General features: G+C 35.3%; 1 protein-coding gene across 1 annotated transcript in view; it reads right to left on the bottom strand.

Annotated features, from left to right (window-relative positions):
- stac.L (SH3 and cysteine rich domain L homeolog) overlaps window positions 1-24,414 on the bottom strand; it is an 85,110-nt gene that overhangs the window by 14,176 nt on the left and 46,520 nt on the right. Inside the window, exons 4-8 of the mRNA XM_018267565.2 lie at window positions 22,168-22,249; window positions 19,736-19,851; window positions 4,203-4,281; window positions 2,473-2,549; window positions 859-941 (exon numbers count right to left, since the gene is read on the bottom strand). Of these exons, the coding sequence (XP_018123054.1) occupies window positions 859-941; window positions 2,473-2,549; window positions 4,203-4,281; window positions 19,736-19,851; window positions 22,168-22,249 (437 nt within the window). The remainder of the gene's footprint in view (window positions 1-858; window positions 942-2,472; window positions 2,550-4,202; window positions 4,282-19,735; window positions 19,852-22,167; window positions 22,250-24,414) is intronic.

Raw genomic sequence — 24,414 nt, 5'->3', positions numbered from 1 at the left:
GGTGCAGGAGGTGTGATTGCACCCATGCCTGCACCTCTTTCGTGCCCGAGGGAGCAGGGATAAGCATATTGAGGGTGACAAGGTGGAGGAAATACAGGTGTGGGGGGGCATACAGCAGGTGCTGGTCTGAAGGAGGGCAGCAGGGGGCCTGGGTACACATTCTGTCTGGCAGCAGCTAGTTAGCCACTGCTTTGATTTACAGTGAGGGTAGTAAAAGTTATGATATACGTGTTGAATAAGTCATACTGGTATATGGTATAGATTTAGAGATTACTTACATACAAATATTATGGATCAGAATGCTTATGCAAATAATTTTTTTTTAATTTCACAATGCACTATTTACCCCTAAATTCCAGCACAATACCAGGTGCCCCACAAATAGTGGAAGACACACTTTTTCTAAGTGCAGGTATGGGACCTATTATCCACTATCTACTAGAAAATCATGTAAACATTAAATAAACCCATTAGGCTAGTTTTGCTTCCAATAAGGATTAATTATACCATAACTTAGTCAGGATTAAGCACAAGCTACTGTTGTATTATTACAAAGAAAAAGAAACAAATTTTTTAAAATTTGGATTATTTGGATAAAAGGGGCTCAATTGGAGACAGCCTTTCCGTAATTCGGAGCTTTCTGGATAACGGGTTTCCAGATAATGGATTTGTTTAATTCTAGACCTCCCTTGCGATCAAGAGCCCTGTACTTTGCAGTGTTTGGGCAGATGTGGGCCTTATTTTGTTACTTGCATGCGTAATGGAGCCATTATATCATTGACATCTGTGATGGTTAGTAATATCATAACTTTTAAATGTTACAGCTCATGTGTATTCAAATCATTATTGTGAAGTTACCTCATTGCTAAGTCTTGGGTCTCTTGTGGAACATATTTGTACAATGCAACAAAACTATCTGCTGAATCCTTATTTACAGGCAACTGCAAAAAAACAACAAAAACAAATACAGGTTTAATGTTTTGTGTATAATCAAAATACAGCAAAAAGTAGAGCATTTTGTCACAAATTTATGAATATTCTTAGCTCCTGCCACCTTATCACCAGGACACAATCTTAAAATTGTTGTTGTCTTTCTTAAATAAATATAAGGTAAAACAGGATGTTCACCTTTGTAAAATAAAATAGATTTGTTCATTTAAATAATATTTGTCATTTTTTTCCCTGCATTTTACATTGTTTTCGGCAGTCCTTACAATTTATAATGCATTTAGGGTGCATTTACACCTTCTCTTCTCATATATTATACCATGTTTTCCCACATTTCACATTACATTTTTGACCTGTTTTCTAAAAATCCCTGCTTGTCCTCTGCGAATGTTATATTTAGTGAAATGACTGTTTAAAATACAACACTACGTGACCAAAAAAAATTGAGGTTTAATAAATAGGTTGAGTTTTTAAAGGGGAAAACTCAAATTTTAAGAGGGAAAAAAACCTCAAATATTAGAGATTTATTTATTATACCCCAAACCTACTAAAAATCCAAAAATATTCCAGCTAAAACCTGTCAAGGTCGTGTTGAGTCAATGGCAGATGTCCCTGAAGATGTTTCTCAACATTGTGATCTGTGCTGGTTTTCACACGATAAATTTGAATTGTTGCAGCAACAATTCGATAAAGTCTAGTTTGCAAAGTTGTACGATTTGAATTATATCACAATGTTTTTATCGTGTTTAGTTGGCCATACATGTAAAGTTCGTCAAACTGCTGTCCCATAGTGTAACCTTTATGCTACATTGCTTAAACCTTGTTATTAACTCAAATTATGTATAGGAAATATAAATAGGACAGGGCCAGAATAAAAAGATGAGTAATAAAAAGTAACAATAACAATTAGGGGCAGATTTATCAAGGGTCAAATTTCAAAGTTAAAAAAAACTTCGAAATTCAACCATCGAATAGGGTAGTCTGACTTTCGAAGTCGAAGGATTTTTAAGATAGTACGATCGTACTTTGATCGTACTTCGATCGTACAATTTAGTCGTACGATAGTACAATTTTACAAAAAAATTGTTCGGCCAAATACTGGCTATAGGTTTTATAGGTTCTAGGAGGTCCCCATAGGCTAACATAGCAATTCGGCAGGTTTAAGGTGGCGAAGTGTCAACGGTTTTTAAAGAGACAGTACTCCGATTTTCGAATGGTCGAATTTGTGAAGTATTTTTAATTCAAATCAAATTCGATGGTCGACGTACCCAAGAATTACTTAAATTCAAAGTTTTTTAATTTGAAAATTCACTTCGACCCTTAGTAAATGGCCCCCTTAATGTGTTGCCCTATAAAGCATATTTTTTAGGATGGGGTCAGTGACTATATAGAATATGAAGAATACATAATGAAAACCAATTGAAAAGTTGCTTAGACATGGCCATTCTATAACATACTAAAAGTTGACTTTAAGGGTGAGCCACCTCTTTAACAATATTGTTACTTTTAAAAATAGTTTCTTACCACAGATGCAATGTTCTTCTGCTCTGAGCCTTCCCTGAAGCTGAAGCAGTCTGTGCCATTTTCTAAGTAGCTAAATACTGCAGAGAAAATAATAGCAAGGCAGAGTAAGGCTGTACCTCGAATAGAACAACTGAAATCACTACTAAACTACAATAATTTTATTAAGCACAAGTAAAGGAATGTATACATATTTTAGAAAAGGGTCATCTGAAACATTAATTGTTGTTTTGTGCAGGCAAAACCTGCTGTACCTAAACAGACATTGTACCTTTTTAATCAGTTTATTTTTGTAGGCTAACTGCCAACTTTATGAGGGTGGGAAAATGTTACGTAATGGAAATATGAAAATGTTCTTGGCAAACAAATAATAAATTGTCACAACGTCAGACAAATACTTTCTGCTTCTAATGTGCATCTTGTGAATGGAAAAAAAGCATTAATTCTAAAAACACAGCCTATCCCGCATTCTACTAATGGAAAGAGAAAGAGGAAAAGTATGTCATGGAATATACAGTGTCCTCTGTTAAGAAATGAAGGGGTATGTCAACTATTTCTTTACTCCAGATACCAATTTGTATTATTGTAAGGATATATACTGTTTAGAAGAAAGCATTAATGTGGCATTGAAAACAACATTTTACAGATCAGATTAAAATGAAGTGGGAGTGCATATGCTGTGCAGAGTCCATCCAGCGGGAGAACAAAATGAAATTACATTTAGGCACATTATATCAGAATACTTATGCTATCTAGCCATGATTCTGATTATACATAATTTGTCCAACCTAATTGTTTTAATGCATTTTTTTGCAATAAAAGCATCAACATACAAATGTATAAGTCACTCTACCATGTAAAATGTCATTCTTAACCAAACAAGTATATATTTTATATATTTTTTTAGTTGCAATATTGGTGTGTAGGCAGACAGGTCAAGTCATTTTGCGTGGTCATGTGCTTTCAGTATGAGCCAGTGCTGCACTATGGCACTGCTTTCTCACAGGCTATTGTTTCGCTTACACAATGCAACTGTAGGAGTCACAGTGGGACATTGATTTACTATTGAGTGCTGTTCCTATATCTGTCAGGGATCTGTTATCTGGTTACATTCCCATTGTTCTGCTGATGGTCTGCTGGGGGGGGAAGGAGGGGGGATAAATCACTCCAAATTGCAGTGCAGCAGTAAGCTGCAAGAGTGACTGAAGTTTATCAGAGCACAAGTCACATGACTGGGGGCACCTGGGAATCTGGCAATATGTCTGGCCTCATGTCATAAATAAAAATGAAATATAAAAAAAATATGTTTGCTCTTTTAAAAAAAAATGGATGTCAGTTCATCAGCTCATTCTTAGTCCCACCTGACCACATAACTGCTTTTCTATAGATTAATTCTCCTTCTTTACAAAGCACTGGTTAAAATGCAATACAGTTTTGGTGTGTGAAATGAGTAATTTTTATTAAGCTTAAAGCATGGTGGTGCTGCTGCCATAAGGCAAGTTGAGAAATTCACCTTAGTCAAGAGCAGTCTGTGAGTTACTAGGGGTGGCAAAAAAAGCATCTCCTGGTAACTCCTAGAGCCAAAATCCCAGTTTTTAAACCAGAATTTTGGTTTAAAAGAGCACTATTGTGCTTACCAGAGGCATGTAACATAGGCTAATTCTTAATTGCTACAACTGGATTCTAAAAGTATAGTAATCTTAAGTAAAACAAAAAAGACAAAGTTGACTCACCACTGTTACTGCGCTGCCTACTTGTGTTTGGTAGGAATGCACAATCACTCTCTTCTGGTACTTCAAGTAGATCTGTAGTCTGGAATAGAATGAGAGAATAAAGAAAGAGAAGAAAAGTAACAATGTGAGGGAGAGATTGATAGGAAGAAAAGTTAGACAGTATGTAAGAAAAAGAAGCAAGAAAATGAGAAATTAAAATGAATTTACAGGAAGACATTATTATTTAAACCATTTATTTTTCATTTTAAATGAGTAATACGGAAGAACAAGAAATATGGAGAAGAGAAGAAAATTATAGGAAGCAGAAAATAAAATATATAAATATATAACATATTCACAAGAATTTCTTTTTCAGATCCTCATAGAAAAAAATGTTTAAATTATACTGTACATCAGATACATAGAAAGGCTGGTGGGAAAAATGGCAGGTGCATCCAAGAATGCCAGAAAAGAAAGAATTAATGAATGTTTATAGATTATAAACAAAGCAGAGACACAATGAAGATTCATTATAACCAAGGTTATCGTGGAAATAAACAGAACTTGCTCTTTGGGTAACCTCTCCAAAGTTGGCAACCCAGAGATGCTATCATTAATTTAATTATTTTAATTTGAAAAAGGCCGATGTGAAAATGTTGTTATCCAATGCCAGGACTGTAACCTGCATATGTCAAAGATATTGCAAATGAATTGATTAGCTAGTAGTATTGCAATTTTTATTCTTATTTTTATTTATTACAATGGACAGATTATTAAAAGATATAAAAGAGGCCAATACTTTAAAACTTCTGAAGATAAATCGATGGCTGGACCTTAATGGCTGGACCTTAATGGCTTTTTAAATTATTTACAATATTCGTTTTATTATTAGCAAGTAGTATGATATCAGCATCCCACAGATCTGGGTATTTAGACAAACTAGGAAGTAAAGCGCAACTGATTCCATATGATGGAAATATTTAATATAGTGGGTACTCAGTCAGAACTACTGTTCTAAAGGCAATTAAAACTATTATTGTATTAAAACAATAGTTTATTTTTTTTAAATGCGGCCCTTTTTTTTTGATTCTATTCCAGCAGAATGAGGTACCATACAGTTTCCTCTTCCACCCATAATATTTATATTTGCCTTTCAGCAGCTTGAATTGGGACCATAGACATGGAAAAGTGTCCATTCATGGATACATTTTGAAGTCACCTTGCTTCCCTGCCCTAAACAGAATATCCAGGATCAGTATTATTTACTCAAACCAAGGTCATAAAACATAACGTCCCCACTTCATAATTCAAAATAAGTTGAACTTTGATTAATATATGGAACTGCTCCCTTCTATGAAAACATACTTGTTCTTCTTATGTAATGGTCTTAACAGAAATGTTCCTTCTGCATGCTTATTTAGAGGAAAGGGAATCGTTTTTTAGGATTTTTCATAAGCTACACAGTGCAATTGTTTTGTATTCAAGTGTCACCAATCCGTGATGTAAGATGCACCAGGGAGCAATAACTTAGGGCCTCAACTATCAAAATTTGGATAGTTTAATGTTCTAGATTTTTTTTCTACTTCAAATAAACTCACCATTTAAAAAAACAAAACACAAATGTTAACTTATTTATTAAAAATCTGAATATATAAACTCAAATGAATTAAATTGTTGTAGAAAGCTTGTATATCTTGAATTTGAGAGTTTATAAACCCTCATAAATTTTTGAATTCAATAAATAGTTTACATTTTGCCTAGGACAACTCCCATTGACTTCTACATGACTAGAAACTTTTTAGATGCCAAAGTTTCACTTTTAAGTTTTTCATTTTTTTATCTTAAAAAATACTTTTGATTTGAAGTTATAATTTGATTGATAATTTGATAATATAATTGATTTTTAGCTCAAAACCTCAAATCGTGATAAAAATCCGAATGTTGATAACTGCCCCCCTAATATCTCCAATATCTTTTTAGGAGAAAAATCAATGCCCTTTTATGTGTGTGACCCAGACTACCAATTTCTCCTCTTGGTAATTTCAGGCTGCTAAAACGTAAACACAAGATCAAATCAGTGTTCCTAAATTCTTTTTTTTTTTCAGAGTATTGGAACATTTTATATCTTGTTTTCTGTGATAATTCCCTTTAAATGATCATTCATCTTTAATGATCTATTAGAGAAGAAACCTATTTTATACATATATTTAGAAAAAATACAATTTAGATCAAAGTGGTGAAAACATCAACACTTCAAAACCATCCTGATTAGTTTATACAGTTGCATAATGATTAATGCAAATACGTAGCTGAAAAGAAGAAATTCTGGTGTAAAAAGGGATGTTCGCTTACAGAAAAACAGCATAAAAACTGGAATGTTGTGCTGTCACCTTTTAATCCGAATTTTGTGACTTTTCAAACCAACACCTCTGCTTGCTATTTGATGATTTTAAGGATTGCAACACATGAAGTTATTCCAATACAAATTAACTTTATATATGTAGTTCACTTGGGGAGCACCATATATTAAATACAGTATATCCCAACAACAGGAGCATTTAAGAACAAAACAAAGCTGCTGCACTCCCAGGATCTGAAAAAATGGCATATACTGTACATATACAATATATATATATATATATATATATATATATATATATATATATATATATATATATATATATATATATATATATATATATATATATATATATATACGATTTATTCCCCATCAACAGGGAATAGAGGCGGTACATTGGGCGTTACATAACTCGAGTACATATGCAGGTCCACCCATTAATTTTATGTGTCAACTTCTGGAACTAGCCTTGAAATATAATTATTTTCGATTTGAAAACAATTTTTATTTGCAGAAAGAAGGCACATCAATGGGTGCTGCAATGGCTCCTGCATATGCTAACTGTTACATGTCAGCCTTTGAACAATGTAACATTATGCCCCAGTTTGGAGACTCACTGTTATTATATCTACGCTATATAGATGACATTCTTTTAATATGGCGTGGACAAGAAAGTGAGCTCTTAAATATGGTGGACACAATTAACGCACTGGATACACCTGTTAAGTTTACAATTACATGTAACACTCAATGTATACAATTTTTGGATGTTGAACTGTTTAGAGTTAACAACAAATTGGGTTACAAATTGTATCGTAAGCCCACCGATAGAAACACACTGCTATATGCCACAAGTTATCATCCCCCCAGCTCAAAAAAGGCTGTTCCATTCTCACAGTTTTTGCGAACTATGAGAAATAACTCTGATAGCACTATAGGGGAAGAACAGATATTGGATACATTTACTCGTTTTAAACAGAGGGGCTATAAACAGCATATACTAACAGAGTCCCTTAATAAGGCCCGAGAACATATAATGGTAGAAAGAACATCAAAACAGGACAAGCAGCCAAAAGAACAGGACAGGTTTATAGTGACAAGTAGTTACACCTCGGGTTCGAATGCTATCAGAACAATTGTAGAAAATAGCTGGCCGGTCCTGCAAAGCGATAAAAAATTAGCACAAAATGTGGCAAAAAAACCTATATGGGGCTATAAACGGGGCAAAAATCTAAGAGACCTTTTGATGCAATCTGATCCCATCAAGTGTTACGCAGGAAACAGTAGTGTCATAAGTAAATTGAAAAAGGGTTGCTATAAATGTGCTGGTTGTACTACATGTAGGTCGATGACAGCAGGTATATCGTTTAGACACCCCCATACTGGCAAGGAAATTTTGATTAAACACCGCATCACATGTACTTCAACACATGTTATCTATATGATAACATGCCCATGTGGTTTATCATATGTGGGTAAGACACAGAATACGCTCCGTGAACGGATGGGAAATCATAGATCTTCAATTAAACGGGCATTTGAGACGGGAAAATCAGATCTACCCCTACCACAACATTATCTGAAAATGGGGCATAGATTACCTACATTCAGATTTATGGGTATAGATATGGTACCAGAACCTAATAGGGGAGGTGATTGGAACCGCTTGCTGTCACAAAGGGAGGTCTTCTGGATTAAGACATTAAATACAACAGCCCCTAGTGGCTTAAATGAATATTGTTCATATAATTCATTTTTGTAATCCACTATATGTGACGATAATATTGGGCTGGATTGGCACCTAATAAGGTGAATTATTTAACCGTGATTGCCATTATTGTATATTTATTAATAGGATGTATGTAACCATAAATTGTTTAATAAGCAAACAGGATTTTTAGTTACATTGATTTTATATAGTGTTTTAACAATTTTTTTAAATTTTGAATACACTTTTTTATGTATATAATAACAATATTTAACTTATGGCACTATGCACTTTGTCTTCCAGATCACCCTACACAATTAACCAATTGCCTCATATGGCTCACAAAGGGTTAACCCACTCAATTGAATTTGTGGGAGGTGCTTTGGTGTTGGGTCACATGTGGGTGAGTCTTTATAATGTTTCACAGTTCAGTGTGTTGTTATCTTGATAAAGATCCCTCTGGGGATCGAAACGTCGATCAATAAAATAAGCATTGTTGAAGAAAAATCCTGGTGTGCGTCAGCATTTTCGAATGTATATATATATATATATAGTATGTATATGCATGTGATTTATTTAACTTCAACTTTTACACAGGGACGTTAGTGTAAAATCACACACAACTTATACTGTGTACATACTGCATAGGCCACTCTGGTAGAGCATAGCCCTTAAAGTGGATCAAACTCCTAAAGGTAATTAATAAATACTTTTTTAGTAATTTTTTGAGATATTCCTATATTTAGAATGCTAGTAGGCAATCGGTTATAAGAAGTGCATAGAAAGTGAATAGACAGATAGCCACACTCCTCAATCATAATAGTAGCTTGAAAGAAAGTATACAAAGAAGGAATACAGAAATATAGGGGCAGATTTAATAAAGATTGGAAACCTTTCCTTTGTCTGCATGGCATATTCAGTGAAGAAAATGTAATTGTCTGGAAATGTTCCCATATTAAGAATTTTTTTATATAAATTTTCCTTGAGTTGCATGACTTTCCAGTGTAACAAAATGTTCTACTTGTAAATTTTTGTTTTTGAAAATATTAATTAAAAGAAACCAAAAAAACAAACTCATTGACAACACCCACTGACATCTGCATAAAATCACCAGCTTTTAGATACCACATCTTTATACTTTTGAGCATCACAAATCTTGGAAATTCCAGTTCCATGGAAAAACACTTGAATCGCGATAAAAACTAGAATTAAATGCTAATAAAGGTCCTTATAAAGGTTTTCTAACATTCTGAAAAAGTTTTCTAAAAATTTTCATGATTCATGATTAAAAACATTTTCCCAATCTGGCATTTGAAAAAAAAAAAAAAATTCCCCACTTTTTTTCTCCCAAGTGTTCTTCAGCTTTGAATGGTTGCTAAGTACACAGTGAAGATGAAAAACTTAATTGAGTCTAGCAAAAGACCAATGTCCATCAAGTTCAACCCCCTAAGAAACGAAACCTCGGTACACATATAAACACAAATCAATACAGACCTTATCTGAACACTCGAACTTATCTGTATCTCAAACTATATTTACTGATACACATATTAAACTAACTTTAGGTCCTAAAATCCAATTTGGTCCCAATGGAGCAAATTGTTTCTACTAGTAAATATTTTTTAATTGTTTTTGAAAATTTTAACTCACCAGCTTTTAGATACTAAATTTCTATATTTTTGAGCTTCACAAATCTTGAAGATTCCAGTGGGGGGAAAATAATTTCCCCACTTTTTTCTCCCAAAAGTGTTCATCAACTTTGAATGGATGCTAAGTACACTCAGTGAAGATGAAAAGCTATGAAAAGTTTTTCACATTGTGAATAATTTATTACAAACTTAACCTAGTCGAGAAAGACCAATGTCCATCAAGTTCAACCCCCTCCAAAGAAACGTCAGTACACATATAACCACAAATCAATACAGACCTGTCTGTACACTCACATATAAAAACTAATTTACTGATACACTAATATTCAATTTGATCAGGTCATCAGCATCTTTCATGGAACTTATTTTTTTGCCCAGTTTAGTATCTTTAGCAAAGATAGAGTTTCCACCACATGATCATTCATAAACAAGTTAAAAAGCAAAGGGACAATGACAGACCCCTGCAGTACTCCACGGACAACACCAGTCCAATTAGAAAATGTTCCATTTATGCTTTGTAATCTATACTTAAAGCCAGTTCTCTATCCAAGTACAAATATTCCGTTCCAGGACAATATTAATTTGATCAGTAACCTTCTGTGTGGTACTGGATCAAATGCTTTAGGCAGCGTCGGACTGGGGGGGGTGATGGGGCCCCCTGCCCAAGCCTCAAAGCCCCCCCTCTCTTCTGAAAGTCACGAAGGAGCACCAGAGTGCAGGCTATGGAGAACGGGTCTGGGCCTGTGGCGCCCACGAGAGCTGGGGTCCACAGTCCCGGTGTCCCGCCGGCACAGTCCGACCCTGGCTTTAGCAAAATTTAAGTAAGTTAAATTGCGATGTGAGCGAAGTCGGCGCTGGCGGATTTCTGCAGGTTAGTGAATTTGCCCAAGACTTTAGCCACACATTTAGCTACCTAAGCTCATACTGTCTTCCTAAAGTTGCACATGGCACAGGTAAAATTTCTGGAAAAAAAATTACATTGGAAGACCTTTCCTTAATCTTTGCACCTAAACCCCTAAACTCACTTTTAAGGTCTTCCATCTACTTTTAATTTTGTTATTAGTGCCAATATGTACCAAAACTGCTGGCTCATGCCCTATCCAAAAGATTTTCTACCTGATCAACCATATGCTGAACCCTAACACCAGGACAACAGCACACTGTTTGGTTGTAGCGATCTTGACAACAGATTACCCTATCTGCTTGCTAAATAATTGATATAATTCCTATAACCACAATATGTCTAGGCCTAGTCCTGCTTTTCTACCCATCACTAAAAGAGACTTTTAGAAAATTCTGCATACTTGGCAGATCTGTGGCCTTTAATCTTGCTGGCACTCATTATCCAAGTTATGGTGCAAACAAAAGTGAACAAATTGAATAATTTTATAACAAACTTGCACCTTATTCAAAATGCTTTTGTTTTATATTCCTGTGTTTTCAACGTTATGATCCCCACTTACACAGCACCCACTTACAAAGTAGCTATCCACACAAGCAAGCTCCACAAAAGTCCTAGGGATTCTATTTACACTGTACAGTCTGTTCAAGTGCAGCTAAAAAAACACCACAGGCAGATTGAAACTACAGCACTTAAATGAACAACCCTTACTTTAAAATAACAGTTAATAAAAATATGTATCCTGTAATATTGATTTGTTTGTTGTAGTTGCTTTATCCAGCCACCAACTAGTAAATCAGTAAATCCGTCTTGCACATCTTTCACCCAGGAAAGCATGATAACTATGGTAAAATTCATCTGACAGTTTATATTTTTTACTGGTGATAAAATGAGAAAATAAAAATCCCTGAGCTTTGATAAATCTTTATCTAAGGAACTAAAATGCTAGGAAACCATGATAAATATGGACACATTTTCTGACAAGGGTTTTTTTTTTATCTCAGGTTTTAGCTCTCAGGTTTAACTTGCACAAAATATAGATTACACTTAATAAAATATCTACAATAGGAGCAGAGTTTGGGATAGTCATACCACAAATCTTTTCCAATGAAAATGAACATTGTGCTATGTGCATTGATTAAAAAAAAACAGTTTAGAAGATAAACTGTGTTCTATGTTTACTGTCTACTATAGTACATTACTGCACTTGTGAAGAAACCTGTCTTATGAGTTATCATAAAGGAAATCAGAAATTGAGCAGAAAACAAACAATGAGGAAGTGGAGGACAAATGCTAGAATATTGCTGAAAGTGCATAACAGGCATTTTTTTCACTTAAAAAATGATTTGCAGTGACTGAAATATATCATGTGGGTTGCAAATAAAATATTTGCACTTTCAGTAGTATTCCTGCATTTGTCTTCAAGTTCCTTGGTGCCCAAGATAGAACACTGGTAGAACTGGTCCTTTAGAATACCCTACATTTTGTTTCTAGTGTATAGTCATAACTTGTGCTTTAACATAGTCCTGGAACTCTGCAGTGACTTATATTTTTGTATTTTCCCTTAGGGCATATAGCCTACATTATTCCTTATATATTTATTTGGCAACAGTCAAGTAAAAACTATACCAGTTGCCTAGTGACTTAGCTGTATCTTAATGACTGACTTATGAAAGCATTTCTTTCATTTGCCTATCCATTAGTGGGTGTACTCATACAAGAATTACTTTAATGGCTGTAATTATTTCAGTGAAGAGAAATTCTATTTCACAGAATTTCTCATACAATAATATTAACAGGCTTTATCCCTCCTTTTTCAGATAACAGATACGTATTATGTTTAATACTCAAGACACTTCTAAATCATTGTCCTCCTTTTCCAGGCATAGTATATACATGTTTATATGTCATATTCAAAAATCAATTATCAACCTAAATTCTATATGTTAGGCAAAAAACCCAATTGGAAGCCTCTCCAATTTCCATAAACCTGTATTCCCTTACTAAAAAGCCATCCAACCCCTTCTTAAAGCTATCTGATGTATTAGCCTATACGACTGATTCAGGGAGAGAATTCCACATCTTCACAGCTCTCACTGTAAAAAACCCCTTCCGAATATTTAGATGGAACCTCCTTTCTTCTAATTGGAATAGGTGCCCTTGTGTCAGCTGGAAGGACCTACTGGCAAATAAAACATTAGAGATATTATTATATGATCCCCTTGTATAATTATACATAGTTATCATATCACCCTTTAAGTGCCAATCTTTCCTCACAACTGCTAGCATAGTTGCCCTTCTCTGGACCAATGGGGCTTTACCAGCACTGTACAGTGGAAGAATGACCCCATGCTCCTGTGAATCTATGCCCCTTTTAATTGAATCTCATCTGCCACTTAGCCACCCAGATTGCCAGTTTGTCATGGTGCAACCATGCTGCATCCTGGATGGAATTTATTGGGCTGCACAGTTTTGTGTCATCTTCAAACACTGATACATTACTTACAATACCCTCCCCTAAGTCATTAATGAACAAGTTAAATAAAAGTGGGCCCAATACAGAGCCCTGAGGGACCCCATTAAGTACCTTACTCTAAATAGAGAATGTACCATTAACAACCACCCTCTGTACCCGAACCTGTAGCCAGTTTCCTATCCATGTGCAGACGACTTCATTAAGCCCAACAAACCTTAGTTTAGAAAGCAGTTGTTTGTGGGGCACTGTATCAAACGCTTTGGCAAAATCCAAATAGATCACATCTAGTGCTCCCCTACTGTCCAGCATCTTACTTACCTCGTCATAAAAAGCAATTCAATTTGTCTGACATGACCTATCTTTCATAAAGCCATGCTAATTGCTGCTCATAATGCCATTAACTAAGACAACATTTTGAATTTGATTCCTTAACAAGCCTTCAAATAATTTGCACACGACACAGATGTCAAACTTACTGGCCTATAATTGCCAGGCTGAGAACTAGGGATGCAACGAATCCACTATTTTAGATTGGCCGAACCCCCGAATCCTTCATGAATGATTTGGCTGAATACTGAACAGAATCCGAATCCTAATTTGTATATGCAAATTTTGGTTGGGAAGGGGAAAACATTTTTTACTTTCTTGTTTTGTGACAAAAAGTCACGTAAATTCCCTCCCCACCACTAATTTACATATGCAAATTAGGATTCGGATTCGGTTTGGCACGGGCAGAAGGATTCAGCCAAATCAGAAACCTGCTGAAAAAGGCAGAATCCCGAACCGAATCCTGGATTCGGTGCATCCCTACTGAGAACAGAATTTCTTTTTAAATATAGGAATGACCTCAGCTCTTCCAATCCATAGGTACCACACCAGCTAAAACAAAGTCTAAGAAACTCAGAAATAGAAGCCTGGCTAAAACTGAACTAAGCTCTCTTAGAACCTGAGGGTGTATTCCACCTGGTCCTGGCGCCTTGTTCACATAAATTTTTAGTAAACAGTGCAGCTATGAGGTTGGTCTGGCAACTCTGACGTCTCTATTGTATACACTGAAGAAAATAAACTGATTTAGTACATTTCTCTTTTCTGTATCTGTTACAACCATGTTGGTACCATTATTTAAAGGTGCAACACTCTTTTTGCATCTTTTTGCTATTTATATACTTAAAAAACTTTTTGGGTTTAGTCGTAGCCTCTGCCACAATCTGCTCCTCCGCTTTTCTATCTTTGCCTTCTGGATTGCTGTTTTACAACATTTATTATAGTGTTTATATTTGTTAAATGCAGCTTCTGTCCTCACTGACTTGTAGTTTTTAAAATGCCTTTCTCTTCTTTCCTATTAACTTCTTTACTTCCATATAAAGCCACATAGTGGTTCTTTGTGCTTCTACATTTACTTCTTAAGGGAATAAATTAAAAACAGTAACAATTTAATATTTTAAATGACAACCATTGCTGTTTTATGTTGTTAGCAGAAAACTTAATGCCCCAATCTATGCTCTGAAGGGCAGCTCTTAAGGCACTTAAATTCAGGGTTTTTTTTGCCCCAGTGTATATTTGTTTTTTGAACCAGACATGAAATTAGATCACATTATGGTCACTATTTCCCAGGGGTTCGAATACCTGAACATTTGCTATACATTCTGGGTCATTAGAATTCACTAGATCTAGCATAGCTTTTTTTTATGGTTGGCTCCTCAATAACCTGTGCTATAAAATTGTCATGCAACAAGTTTTTATTTGTGTTCCCATTAACTGCCCTGACAGTACTGTTGATCAAGTCAATATCTGGGTAATTAAACTTACACATTACCATTACTTTCCCCAAACTAGCAGCCTTTTCTGTTTGCATCAGGAGCTTAGCCTCCTCCACCAAAGATTGCATAAAAAAATGTGAGGAACTAAAGCCTTTTTTTAACACAATCACTTCATTTCATGGGCTCAAAGGTAACTGGACAATTGACTCAAAGGCTATTTCATGGGCAGGTGTGGGCAATTCCTTCATTATGTCATTATCAATGAAGCAGATAAAAGCCCTGGAGTTGATTTGAGGGGGGGGGGTGCTTGTATGTGGGAGATGTTGCTGAGAACAGACAACATGCGGTCAAATGTTTTATTTTCAGTTTTTTAATTTGTCCAATTACTTTTGAGCCCCTGAAATGAAGTGATTGTGTAAAAAAAGGCTTTAGTTCCTCACTTTTTTTATGCAATCTTTTTGTTCAACCCACTGAATTAAAGCCTAAAGTCTGCAATTCAACTGCATCTGAGTTGTTTCATTTAACATTTATTGTAGCAATGTACAGAACCAAAATTAGAAAAAAGTTTCCTCTGTCCAAAGATTTATGGGCCTAACTGTACTTAAACTAGATATACCATGGCCTGGATGAATGAAAACCTTCATAGACATGTGCTACTGAAATTTAGAAGACACAAAACACTTGAATAAGGAAAAAACACATATAAAACATGGTACTTGAGCTCATGACGGAGGCTAAATAACGACATACAGTTATGGGGCCTGTTATCCAGAATGCTTGGAACCTAGAGTTTTCCGGATCTTGCCGTAATGGATCCCTTTTGTCATTTCAATCTTTATACCTTTAAATCTACTAGAAAATCATGTAAACATTAAATAAATCCAATAAGCTGTTTTTACTTCCAATAATGATTAATAATATTTTAGTTGGTATCAAGTACAATGGTACAGTTTTATTATTACAGAGAAAAAGGAAATCATTTTTTAAAAATTTAGTATATGGAAGATGTCCTTTCCATAATTCTGAGCTTTCTGGATAATGGGTTTCCAGATAACGGATCCAATACCTGTATATAAATATTTAGCTTCAGGTAAAAAAATAAAAAATATAGTTTATACACTATCAGCATTGCCCTAAGCTTTCATACATACAGACTGTTTCGAGCAAAAACACTGTTTGATTTTTCAGAAATGTTTTTATTCATTTACATAAGGTAAAGTACAGTCTTTAGAACTACAAACAGCACATGCCTGTATCTTTGGCAAGAGTAAAAAAAAAATCATGAACCCAAAAGGCTATGGTAAATACACACTACAAAAATAAAATGTCTACATCTTGACACACTGTATGACCGATTGTGAACTACTGCACCGTCTTTAATGAAATTTTATTCAATATCAGAAAAATATTTCTCCTTTTGATAAAGTACCAGAGTATTCACTATTATATAGCCAATATTGAAACTTGTAATTGTAGATTTTAATGTTTTAAAATAATTAAAGCTTGCAGAAGAATGCAACATTTATATATGTAGCAAGAACACACACATTTACAAATGTAAATATTCATAAAGATAAGAAAAAGCATTTACCAAACATAACCATGTACTAATAGCCATGTGTTTTTCTAAGTGGCTATGGAATAAACTCGATAGCAATAGCCCGACCAACTGAAATTAATGCAGTTCTATTAGAAAATATATATTTGCCTTAATGGAGATGTTATAATAAACATAAATTGATGATTTACTTTATAGGCTAGATCACATTAGTGACTTTGCAGTTCATTGGGATCAATGGCTTCACTGGTAATTTTTGTGCTGGCTCCTCTCAAACACAATAGCAGATAAGACTGCACTATCTCATCAGCATATACTGTTATCCCATGCAGTGCATTTCATGTAGGATGATCTACCTTGACTCACATTATGTTCAGAACAAAAGTTTTCTTGGGTCATGTGGTCAGCAGTTTGCCCTGCCCTGATATTTCGCTGACTATTACTATAAATACGAAAACCATGCTCAACAGTGGCAAAACTGTAATTCCCTATAGAAGTGTAAATAGGAATAAAACAGGATGATTTCAATGAAAAGTAAACTTATGCAGTAGTTGAGACTTTGAAGGGCCTTCAAAAGTGAAAATAATTCTATGAATAGAATTTGTTTGTCTTTATAAATATCTTTTACACCAACAATCCTAATTTGTAAATGTAGTATTTTATTCTGCACATAGAGTACAATGAAGTGCATCTGAATACCCAAGCCATTCCAATATAAATAACATTATTTGTCTACTATATTACGTGGGCCCTAAATCCCTCTATTGCCTCAAAGGACCTTACTTATTAGAACTTCTTAAAGAGATACACAGTAGTATGCATCCATGATAACTACACTACAATACACTACATAACTGAAATGTAATGTATATGATATATATGTAATGTATACTGTATGAAGTAGTTTAATGTTTTGTGTTACATGGATTTTAAAAAAAACCATTGCAAGTACTAAGGAATCTTTTGATCACGTTTCAAGTTTTCATAGCCTTTATCAATCAAAATAAAATTCATATTAAAAAGAGAGAAAGATACAGCACTACAATATGTCCTTACTTTTTGATCACATTGTTATGTTCAAGTAGTTTATCTTTGGTGTGCTTGCATTTAGGGGGTGTGTTTTATATTGTTACATAATTGATTCTGGTTTTATACATTGGATTTAGACAAGCAAAGCCAATTTATCTATTGTTTGTTCAATAAACTACAAATTACCAAAGTATTTGGCATTGCAGAGTTAATGCCATAGGGGTCCGTTTACTACAGTGCGGTAAATCTGACTTATGGGGCCAGATTTATCAAGGGTCGAATTTCAAGGGTTAAAAAACCCTCGAATTCGACCCTCAAAGTAAAATCCTTCGAATTAGAATATCGAATTCGAAGGATTTTAGTGCAAAAGTTTCGATTGAATAAAAATCGTTCGATTGAACGATAAAATCCTTTGAATTGAACGATTCGAACGATTTTAAGTGATCGATCGAATGATTTTTATTCGATCATAAAAAGTGCCCAAAACCTGTCTACAATGTCCCCATAGGCTAATATTCAACTTGGTAGCTTTTATTTGGCGAAGTATTGAGTCGAAGGATTTTTTAAAGAGACAGTACTTAGATTATAGAATGGTCGAACGATTTTTACTTCAAAAATTTGACCAATTCGATAGTCGAAGTACCCAAAAAAACCTTGAATATTTTTGCATTCAAACTATTCACTTGAGCTTAGTAAATCTGCCCCTGAATATTTTTCCACCAGAATATTCTCAGCGACTAAGTTTAATAAACAGCGATGCACTCAGAAGTCATTGCGATCACTTGCGGTAACTACGTTAATGAACCAGCTTAAGTTAGCCGCAATTTTAGAGAGTTGCGAATTTTCTGGCGACAATATAATATATGAATATTTATGCTATAAAATAGTCTTGTTTTATGGCGGTTATTATGACAATTTTCACTGTGACATTTAATGCCAGAAATGCATCTTCAAAAATCATAAACTTTATTGACTGATGATTATACCATCCGACAACATTACCAGAGTAACACCAATCAAACATTTATGCATCATATAAACCCTTCTGCCAATGCACACTGACGAATCCTTGGACTGTGATGCCCGCTGCCAATAATACGACTCTGAGCTGAAACTGCTGCTTTTGCAGCAGATAGAAGCAGAAGCCAAAACATCCTGTCAGCAATAGCTACAGATCTCTCAACTGTCAGCAAAGAATGATGGGTAAAAAAAAAATATTATGGGATATTTCTGGCGAAAAAATTAATTTAGTATTTTGCACTTTCGCTGTTTAGTAAACCAAGCGTTAATGTGTACATAGCGTTATTTTTAGCGAATGCGATAACTGTCGAAAACATATTTTTGCGCAAGAAAATTCGCAAACTTATATTTACCGCACTTTAGTAAACTGGCGAAAACATATTTGGTTACAAATTTGTCTATATTTTGTGTGAATATTTTTACCGTGCTTTAGTTAACGAACCCCAATAACACTTGCATTTAGGTATTTTGGTCTTCAAATTGGAAACTAGCTACACTATAGCTAATATAGGTTTTAGGTGTGGGTCTTGGCCATGATGCACTGAAATCATCCATAAAGAAAGTCATCAGTGTAACTCAAGATTTAGATCTTGTACCATTTGAATATCTTCAAGAATTTTCCTGTTAAGTTACACAACTGACTTTTGTCTCCAATATCTCAGAATACCAACATTTTTGTCCTTCCTTGTTTTTGTAAAACATTAGTTTTCTTTGTCACATTGCAAACAATTATCAAAATCCTTAAATAAATTAAGCAATGAGAGAAATATAAAATCATCCTTTCTACCAGACTGCTCAATTGTCCAGTGAAGCTGGGTTACTAAGGAAATGTATGCAGGAGGCACTTTAAAGGTAATATTCTATAAATCGAGACAAGATTTAGTTAAGGTTTCCTGAGCAGAATTAGCTCTCGCTAATTAAAATGATCTCCTAGTTGTTACTGTATATAAGAAACAATTGTACATAAAAGATAGTTAAACAAGAAGACTTGAGTGTGTATTCTAAGGTGGTTGGGATGAATATTCAGTCTTGTTTTAGCACTCATAACAAGATACTAGACATCAAAAACAGCATTAATTAAAGCAAATTATTACAGAGTTCCTATTGGGAGAGTCGGACCCACTTCCAGAGCTGCTCTTCTTGTTCCTCTGTGCCAAAGATGTCCCAAACCGTAGGGTTTCATACACGGGGTCCACTTTATTACCACATGCTGAAAAACATAAATTAGATTTCCAGTTTTAATATGGGATTGGCATTGTTCAATTTGAAAGACATTATACACCCAATTCAATTACTTTTTATAAACTGCCATGGGGCATTTAGATATTGCTTTGGGTGTGAACAATGTCTCAACTATAAATTACACATTTAAAGGTAAAGATCTACAGGTATAGGATCTAATATCTGGATTGTTCGGGATCTGGGGATTTCTGGATAAGGAATCTTTCTGTTATTTGTATGGCCATACCTTAAAGTTGTTAATCTTAATAGGATTGTTTTGGCATTAATATGGATGAATGCAGATTAGTTACCATGAAGTATAAGAGTGCTGGAAATAATTATCCAAAGCCTTTTTCCCTGTGGATGTGATCATCAGAAAAATGGATTCAGATGCAAATGCATAGGGTACAGAATGGGTTTTCATGTTACAATTATACAGTTGTGATAAAATAAGGGCATGCAAAAAAATGTTGTGGCTAAATATTGTGGCATTGACACAAACTGCTCTTGGAACCCTTTCTAGGCTACTGTTCCCTTACATCAATGTATGTGCTCCTAATTCATTCAAGAAAGTTGGGCAAGCAAGAGGTATGTGTGGTGCATGTACTTTTTTTTTAAATGTACTAATGTGTGCACAATTTGTGGTTGCTTTCATAGTTCCATAGTTTTAAGTTGTGTTGGAAAAAGACCAAAGTCCATCACGTTCAACTCCTCCAAATAAATCCCAGCATGCATACCTACACACATCCACTGAAACTATATACCAATAGCTATATAAATTGTAGATTTCAGTATCACTATAGCCATGGATATTATGCTTGTTCAAGAAATCATTGAAGCCCCTCTTAAAGGTGTTAAAAGAATCGGCCCTCAAAACATCATCTGGCAGTGCATTCCACAACCTCAATGTCCTCACTGTGAAGAACCGCCTACACTGCTTCAAATAAAAGTTATTTTCCTCTAGTCTAAAGAGGTGGCCTTTAAGCATATTTACAAATCCATTAGCTTGTTCCAACTTGCAACCTGACTATATTATTGAAGTCATCATTGTGAAGCAGTCCCCATTTGTAATAGTAGTTGGGCCTCAATCTCTTCACTTTTTCAAGGTGGTTTGTAGCATACACCAATGATAATTTTCTTTGTAGCTTTTTTGCCCAGTCGAAATCTCAACCCAAAGGGATTCCACTCCCATCCTAGTGCCTTCCGTGGTTGTGTCTTTAGAGCGCAGCTCTAATTCAGGTTTTACATAAAGGCAAATTCCTCCACCCTTTTTAATCCCTCTGTCCCTCCTAAAAAGGGCATAGCAATTAGGTTTAAAGTCACTATTAGTATTTTTCTTGTAACAGAACAATCTCCCTAGCTGGTAAACTATATGCCCTCCTCATGCCTCCCCCATGACCCCTTACTAACCCCACTGCTATTGTCTACCCTAGCTTCCCCATAATTCTTTTTCACCCTACCCCCCCCCTTGCCTAGTTTATACACTTCTCCAACCTCTTAGCCTTTTTTACCCCTAGAACAGTGGACCCCCTTCCATTGAGGTGCAATCCATCATGACTATATAGGTTGTACCTCCAAGGAAAAATCAGCCCAGTATGCTAGAAACCCAAATCCTTCCTTCCTACACCAAGACTAGAGCCATGCATTTAGCTCCCTTAACTTGCACATGGCAAATTTTCTCAAAAAGATTTCATTGGAAGACCTTCCCTTAATCTTTGAGCCTAGATCCCTAAACTCATTCTTTAAGGTCCTCCATCTAACAATTATTTTGTCATTAGTACTACAGTTGGGTATAGTTGGGTCATGCCCAGCTCACCCAATTTGTCTACCCGATCAACCACATGCTGAACCCTGGCACCAGGAAGACAACAAATTGTTCAATTACTGTATCCACTTTCCTTATTGAATCCCCTATAATCACAATCTGTTTTGGCCTGGTTTAGCTCTCCTCCCCATCACTACTAGAGTGATCAGCCCCATCTTGAACTGCCAATACAAAGTTACACTCCCATCTTCTTCACACAATCTAGCAGTATCCACCCTTTTCCTTTTGCCCACACTAGATTTTCTAATTGTAACCCAACTAACTGCCTTATCATCCTGCTGCTGTTTCAGCTGGTACCGATGACCTGTTCAGGAGGAATAAATATTTCTAGCAGAATAATAATGTCTGGAAAATTGTGCATCATTTTGCATCTTTAGAAATCTTCAGTCATGTAGAATGCATATGTACAAATCTAACACAGAAATAGTTACCGATTGTGATGAAAGCAAATGTGGTAAAGTTTGTAAAATGTTCACTTACCTATTGGCATTACTTCTTTAATGCACCCAAACTGTTCCTGTATGAGAAGAGGAGAGCTATAGTAGCGACGAAAACCCTTTGGCTAAAACAAAACAAAAACAATTATTCCATCAAACATTAAGGGGAAGTGCCAAGTTTATTTTTAATAATTGCCTTGAACTGGCATTTTTTTTGTTAAAATGTAATGAATTGATCTTAGGTGAACTCAAAGCCCAGTGTTAAATTTTGGTATCAAAAGTAGCAATCACCTGAAAATGCAGTAGGTAAACCATCACCATCAATGGTCTTTATGCCCTTGTTTTACACAGCTTCTTGTACTAATACTAGAAATGACTTGCATCTGGGTTATGACAGGTCTTAATGGATGTGTGGCATCAAACCACGAATAAGGAAAAATACATAGTTCTATCAATACACCATTTGATTTACCCCATATTTTGTACTGTTTTTTCGAGTCTAAATCAGTTTGCAGAGTTTTGTAAATAGACAGCCTACTGGCTACCAAAAAGCTTTGGAATTAGCTCATAGCACCAAGTAGCATTTGGATTTATTGACAAGGCTTAAAAAAAAAGGGTAATGTTATGGCACACAGGGCACTTTTGGACATTTTCAGAATTGCATGTTTAAATAGCTTATATACCTGTCACCAAACTGGCCAAGACTGCCCTCATCAGACTTGCAATGAAATCACCTACAGTATTATTACTTGACAGGCAATAGTTGCCTGGAAACTAGTCAATGTGCTAGTAACTTTAATGAAGACTATTTCTTAGGAGATCCAAACCCCCAACCTGAAGATGGAGTTCACTTAAGCAGATGTCCCTTCCTGATATACCTCTAAGGTTAACATGTTCATGAAATAAATGTCATTTGTTAACCCAATTTTGTGCAAAAATGTTAATGATATACTACATTGGGCAAGGACTGTCATACAAGGGCAGTTGAAATGATTAGTATTAATTACGGACTCCTTATCTCTTGCTTAGAAGACGAGAATCACTAACCTCTGAGATTATTTCAGGATCCAGTTGGTTCTTAACTCCATGACCACTGGGGAAATATTTGCCCTAGGGCCCCAGCTAGGACTCCAACCATGTACTTGCTATTGTTATGACCTTTTCTTTTATTGAAGGAAATACAGCCAATTACACAATAAACTGATTCATATTAGCATAATTGTGTTCCTACAGTAGAAAATGATTTAAAATGCTCCTCAGTCATACTACCCTGAAATCTTCTTTCCAGGTTGGTGAGTGATGGGGTTATCAGTATACATTTGTGCACAACAAATTATGGTAAAGAGAGGCAAATATTCTTACATACAGTATAGTGCTGTCTTACATGTTCCCTTTTTTTGCAAAAAAAAAGCATTATGTTTGTTCCGGTGCAATTATCAATAACAACCACATTAGATGCTTTTAGTTCAGTAAATGCTACCCACTGATTGGTTGCTATGGGATACCTGGCCAAAACTAGTGCCTTTCCTACACAACCCCAATAAAGTTTACAAAGGGCACACACAGCCTGCAATAAATTAGATTGAACTGTGATCATCATCCCTTAGTAATATATAGGGGCAGATAAAAATGTGAAATTAGAGCTAGCCACAAAAAACTCACCCACATTGAATGCATTCCTTTGGGATTTTTAGAAGTGTGTTTTTCATTGGGTTTAACATTTAATAAATACACTGCTCCTCAGCCATAGCCCCTACATTACTGGCAGGGTCGGACTGGACTGATAGGACACCAGAAAAAAAAAAAAACATGCAGCCCCAGACCAGCATCCCCTGCTTAGAACAGTGAACACCTGCACTCTGTCGATCACAGCCGCACAGAAGAAGTACAATGTGCAGTGGGGATGGTGTTTAGAGGAGATGAAGCTTATAACTGGGCAGCAGTCCTATTGGCCCCCCGGACACCCCAGTCTGACACTGATTACTGTCGCAGCTCACGTTAAAATATTCCAACATTCCCTCCTATTGCAAATTATTCTGGGCAGGGACCCAGAATTCTGCTTGTTACTTCTTTTAGGCATTAAAAATAAGTCATTTACTTTTCAAAAGTTTTTTTTTGTTTTATTAAATCAATTACTTTGTTGCAACTTTTTTGTTGATTTCTTGCAACTATTAAAATGAACCACCTGTGTGTATTTTAGCCAATCATTTTAGTAACATTTCTTGATTTGAAATATTTTATATGGTTTTCACAATATTAATAACATTTCTATGTACAATGTATTCGAAAA

The sequence above is a fragment of the Xenopus laevis genome, chromosome 6L, assembly GCF_017654675.1.
Source record: "Xenopus laevis strain J_2021 chromosome 6L, Xenopus_laevis_v10.1, whole genome shotgun sequence".
Lineage (NCBI taxonomy): Eukaryota > Metazoa > Chordata > Amphibia > Anura > Pipidae > Xenopus > Xenopus laevis.
The sequence above is the reverse complement of the archived record's forward strand: the minus strand, read 5'-3'. Positions and strand labels throughout refer to the sequence as shown.